The sequence below is a fragment of the Lygodium microphyllum genome, chromosome 8 (genome assembly GCF_053477565.2).
Source record: "Lygodium microphyllum isolate KBCC chromosome 8, Lygodium_microphyllum_v1.1.10, whole genome shotgun sequence".
Taxonomy (NCBI): Eukaryota; Viridiplantae; Streptophyta; class Polypodiopsida; order Schizaeales; family Lygodiaceae; genus Lygodium; species Lygodium microphyllum.
This window is the reverse complement of record NC_141142.1, coordinates 31,177,888-31,182,246: the sequence shown is the minus strand read 5'-3', so window position 1 is coordinate 31,182,246 and position 4,359 is coordinate 31,177,888. Positions and strand designations below refer to the sequence as shown.

Below are 4,359 nucleotides of genomic sequence, written 5' to 3'. Positions count from 1 at the left end.
TACAGGTGATGAGGGAGTTTCATGAGAGTCCTTGAGCTGGTCATAGAGGAGTGTGGGCTACTTATGAGAAAATCAAGGAGAAATATTGGTGGAAAGGCATGTATAGAGATGTTTCTCACTTTGTAGAGACTTGCAGGGACTGCCAGATGTATTCGGTAGTGTGTCATCAAGATGAGCTTCATCCGACCTATCCGCTATGCATTCATTATAAGTGGGTAGTTGATTTGGTTACTATGCCTATGGGTCTATGGCAGATGAGGTATATTGTTTTGGCTAGAGAGGATCTTACCAATCATGTTGAGGGCAGATCTTTGAGAAGGAAGACCACTACTGCAGTGTGTAAGTTCTTATTGGAAGAAATTTTATGCAGGTATGGTTGTGTGGGTAAGATCACTGTGGATCACGGTGAGTTGGATGCAGATGAAGCTAGGGAGTTTTTCTCTTAGCTAGGAATCAAGTTGGCTCTAACCACAGCATACAATCCAGAGGGAAATGGGAAGAGTGAGAGAGGGCATCTGCCGATAGTGAAAGCATTAGCCAAAGCATACAAAGGATGGATTGGAGAATGGCCGAGACTTCTTCCATTTGCTTTGTGGGCTGATCGTACGACTCACAGTGTTACCACAGGATATATGCCCGCAGAGTTGATGTATGGTCAGAAACATGTTATGCCGACTGAGACTTGTGCTTTGACTTGGTCAGTTTTACCTTGGTAGGAGGATTTGACAAGAGAGGAGCTCTTAGATCTTTGGATTCGGCAGTTGGAGAGAAGACCAAAGGATATTCAGCTAGCTATTGACATGTTGAAGGTTTCTAGACTAAGAAATAAGGACAGGTTTGACAGCAGGCATCGCTTGCGGCCTAGAGCAATAGAAGAGGGAGATTGGGTATTAGTCTTTGATAGCAGCCTTGAAAATCAGCAGACTGCACTTCGGAAGATGGTGAAAAGATGGTTTGGGCCGTACATAGTCAGACATGTATTTGATAATGCAACATATGAGTTGATAGAATTGGATGGGACAGTGCTTAGAGTGCCTATTGCTGGAAAAAGAATCAAGATTTTCAAGAAAAGAGATGATGAAGATTATGCATTGGAAGAACTTGCAAGAGAAGAACAACGAGAAGAAACTCCAATGGAAGAGACAGATGATATGACAGATAATGTTGTTGATATACCGGAAATGCATAATGAAGAGATTGATCTGTTTGTGGATCTTGATGATAACGATCATGGGTAGTTGGCCCATCCGGAGGATGCGCAGGATTAGAGGGGGTGGATGTTGTACTGCTGCGCATCCGAGATGTGGAATCCACCAAAAAGGTTATGCTAAACATGGACCATTTGTCAAGGCACTTGCTTCTTATCATCACATGTAATTAGAGGGTGTCTGTCCAGATGTTGTCAGCCATTGGACATGGGTTTTAACTATATTATAGTCAGCGAATGAGACTTTTACATATGGAATAAGTGGATCTTTTTGGTATGCCACTAGCTCAGCCATATAAATACTTCTTTTCGATATCATTGCAATGGAAATTAAGCGAAGGGCACCAAAGGTTCATACTGTTTTGCAACTTGTTCGACGTCGCTTATTAGAGAATCATGATATTATGCTAGGTACTGCATTGGTGGACATGTATGCCAAGTGTGGTGCACTTGCCAAAGTGCAAGAAACGTTTGATGGGCTTCCATTACATGATACTGTCTCTTGGGCTGCATTCATGGTAGGATATGCTCGGCTTGGTAAGGCTGAAAGGGTTTTCAACTTATTCAACAAAATGAGAGGAGAATGTATTGAGCCAGATGGTGTCACCTTCAGCATTTTGCTTACTGCTTGCAGTCATACAGGTCTAGTGGAGGAGGGGCAAATATATTATGGTGTTATGCGCACTGTCTACTGCATCATTCCGAGTTCAGAATATCATAGTTACCTGGTTGATCTTTTCAGTCGTGCAGGTCACTTTGACAAAGCAATAAGTGTCATTGAGAATGTTCCAGACTCTGATTTGGCCTTGTTGGGTGCTTGTCGAAAATAGGTAAATGTGGAGCTTGTGAAATGGGTCTTTGAGCATGTGTTACAGTCGGATGATAAATGTGCTGCAATATATGTCTGCTTGGCTAATTTGTTTCTACTGGCAACCCAAGTCCCTCTCAAACTACAAAAGCATTGGTACCAGATACAGCTGCAGCAGCAGTTTTTGACATAAATCACCCAATGGCAGGAAGAAAAGCCAGCCGCTTTATTAATCGAAAGGGAAGCTTTTCTGATGGGAAAAAAAAAACTAATTTGGGGACGAGAGTGCGCGGCGGACAGAAACGCGTGATACACATACACATATTTTTTTCTGCTTCCTAGTTCGTGAGGAGTTCTGCTTTCGTGATTTGGCCTAGCGAGGCTCCACTCGAGGACATCACACTTTCTAGGAGGATCGTGGTTGGATCATAGCTCTCGTAGATTAGACAAAGATTTGATATGGCGCTGCCACCAGTCCAATTAAGATTGATGGGCTCGACCTACTTTTAGGGACATGACAGGATGAACAGTGGAAGATACTTCTGAAGGTAACAACTGCCATTAGCATTCTCTATAAGCAAATAGGCAATGATGATCTAGCATCATTGTGGGGAAAAAGGAGGAGGCTCGACATTGAAAGGAGGATGCGATGCAGCAAAGAAGTTCTCTCAGTCGATGTAGCTGAGGAGAAGAGAAGCGACGATGAAGCTAAAGACACAAATGAATCATGACAACGATGCAGGACATGGAGGTGATGAAGAAAAAGCTGAGCTATTACGAAACATAGACCAAGTGTGACTCTAAAGGAGTTCAACAAAGCTGAGACAAATCAGATAAGACTGCAAAATAGGAGGCCTGGTGGCTAATGATTTCACCAATTGGCATGCCATGGAGGAGCCTGTTAGCAATCAACGACTAACCAATAGGATTAGTGACAAGATCGAAGGATCTTTCTCGAGCTAAATCTTTCACCATGCTTTCCCACAAGTCGTTCCGCTGGCCAAGAAGCAAAGAAGAAAAAAAACCGATACCGCATTGGATTCATATGAGGACTGGGAACATAAAAGTAGAGATTGTAGTCCTCTGTACTGTGTGAATGGATTGAGGATGAAGAATGGAAAAGAAAAGCCTCCTGGACATAATACTTGCAGGGCTGACTATTGCAGCAGCAACTGCATTCTTGAGAAATAATCAACCACCATCCAGAGATTTTTTTTTTGGGATCATAATAATAGGGAAAGAAGGTGCAGAGTTTTTGGAACAGTAATTTCCATTGTCATCTTTCATTACTCATAAAAATTAGAGCTTTGAACAAAGGGGAAAATTCTTGAGTTTGGAGTAGTGTATTAAACCTTGAAGACTCTTGGGAAAATCTCTGCAAAGCGAGTTCAATGAGGATACTCTTGTTGAAAGATACTAGCAGTCGGATTAGCAGATTTTCTTGCCTTGATCATTTATTGGAGTTGAAGACTGGATGACATATCTAAAGCTCTTGTATTCTGATATAGATCTTGATGTGGTTTTCTTGAGAGGATTGACTCTCTTGATTGATCATTATATTTGTAATCCGTCTTGCCACTTGTACTTGAACCAAAATTGTAATACACTTAAACCTTGTCATCAAAGTCTCGTCTTGTAACTGTCTCGATCTGATCTTCCATCTTGGAATTTCTCAAGGACTTCTGAAGTCGCGACATTGCTTTTGAAACCCTTCAACAGCGTGACACATATTCTCCCCCATTGTCAGTCCTAAGGCATTTCAGCCTATGCCCAATCCGGTTCTCAACCAACGCAATCCATCTTTGAAACACAGCCAAGACATCTGACTTAAGATTAATGGGATAAGCCCAAACTTTACGCGAAAAGTCATCAATGAATGTCACAAAATACTTTCACCACCCATAGACTGATAGGGCATGGGCCTACAGACATTTGAATGTACCGATGCCAAGGGCTCACTCATGCGTGTCCTACCAGACTTCTTATGTGTATTCCTAGTCTATCTATCACCATAAATACAATGCTCATATGAATCAAAACATGCATAGTCAAGGGGCAGTAAGTACCGCAAACCAAAAAGCATTTTCATTCCCTTCAAAGACATATGGCCCAAATGGGCATGCCAAAGAGATACATGTGGGATGGAACCCAGTGACAAAACATGGTCAATAGAGGACCCACAACTACAAGAGGATAGAGGCTGCCAGCCTTGGCACATCTAGCAAGCACAAGTCTGCCATTTGTGATCTTCCATGTAGAATCCCAAAATGAGACATGAAACCTAGCATCATCAAGCTGCCCTGTAGACATAAGACTGCGTGTAAGCGTAGGTACATGATGTACA

General features: G+C 42.3%; 1 protein-coding gene across 1 annotated transcript; it reads left to right on the top strand.

Annotated features, from left to right (window-relative positions):
* The first annotated feature begins 1,530 nt into the window (after positions 1-1,530).
* LOC148032112 (pentatricopeptide repeat-containing protein At3g29230-like) lies at positions 1,531-2,037 on the top strand. Its single transcript, XM_087683882.1, has one exon. It carries the CDS (start codon positions 1,531-1,533, stop codon positions 2,035-2,037), a length of 507 nt encoding a protein of 168 aa, XP_087540008.1.
* The last annotated feature ends 2,322 nt before the right edge of the window (positions 2,038-4,359 follow it).

What these genes read in the sequence shown, in the direction of transcription:
- LOC148032112 (XM_087683882.1), top strand. Translation starts at nt 1,531, where the DNA reads ATGGAAATTAAGCGAAGGGCACCAAAGGTTCATACTGTTTTGCAACTT.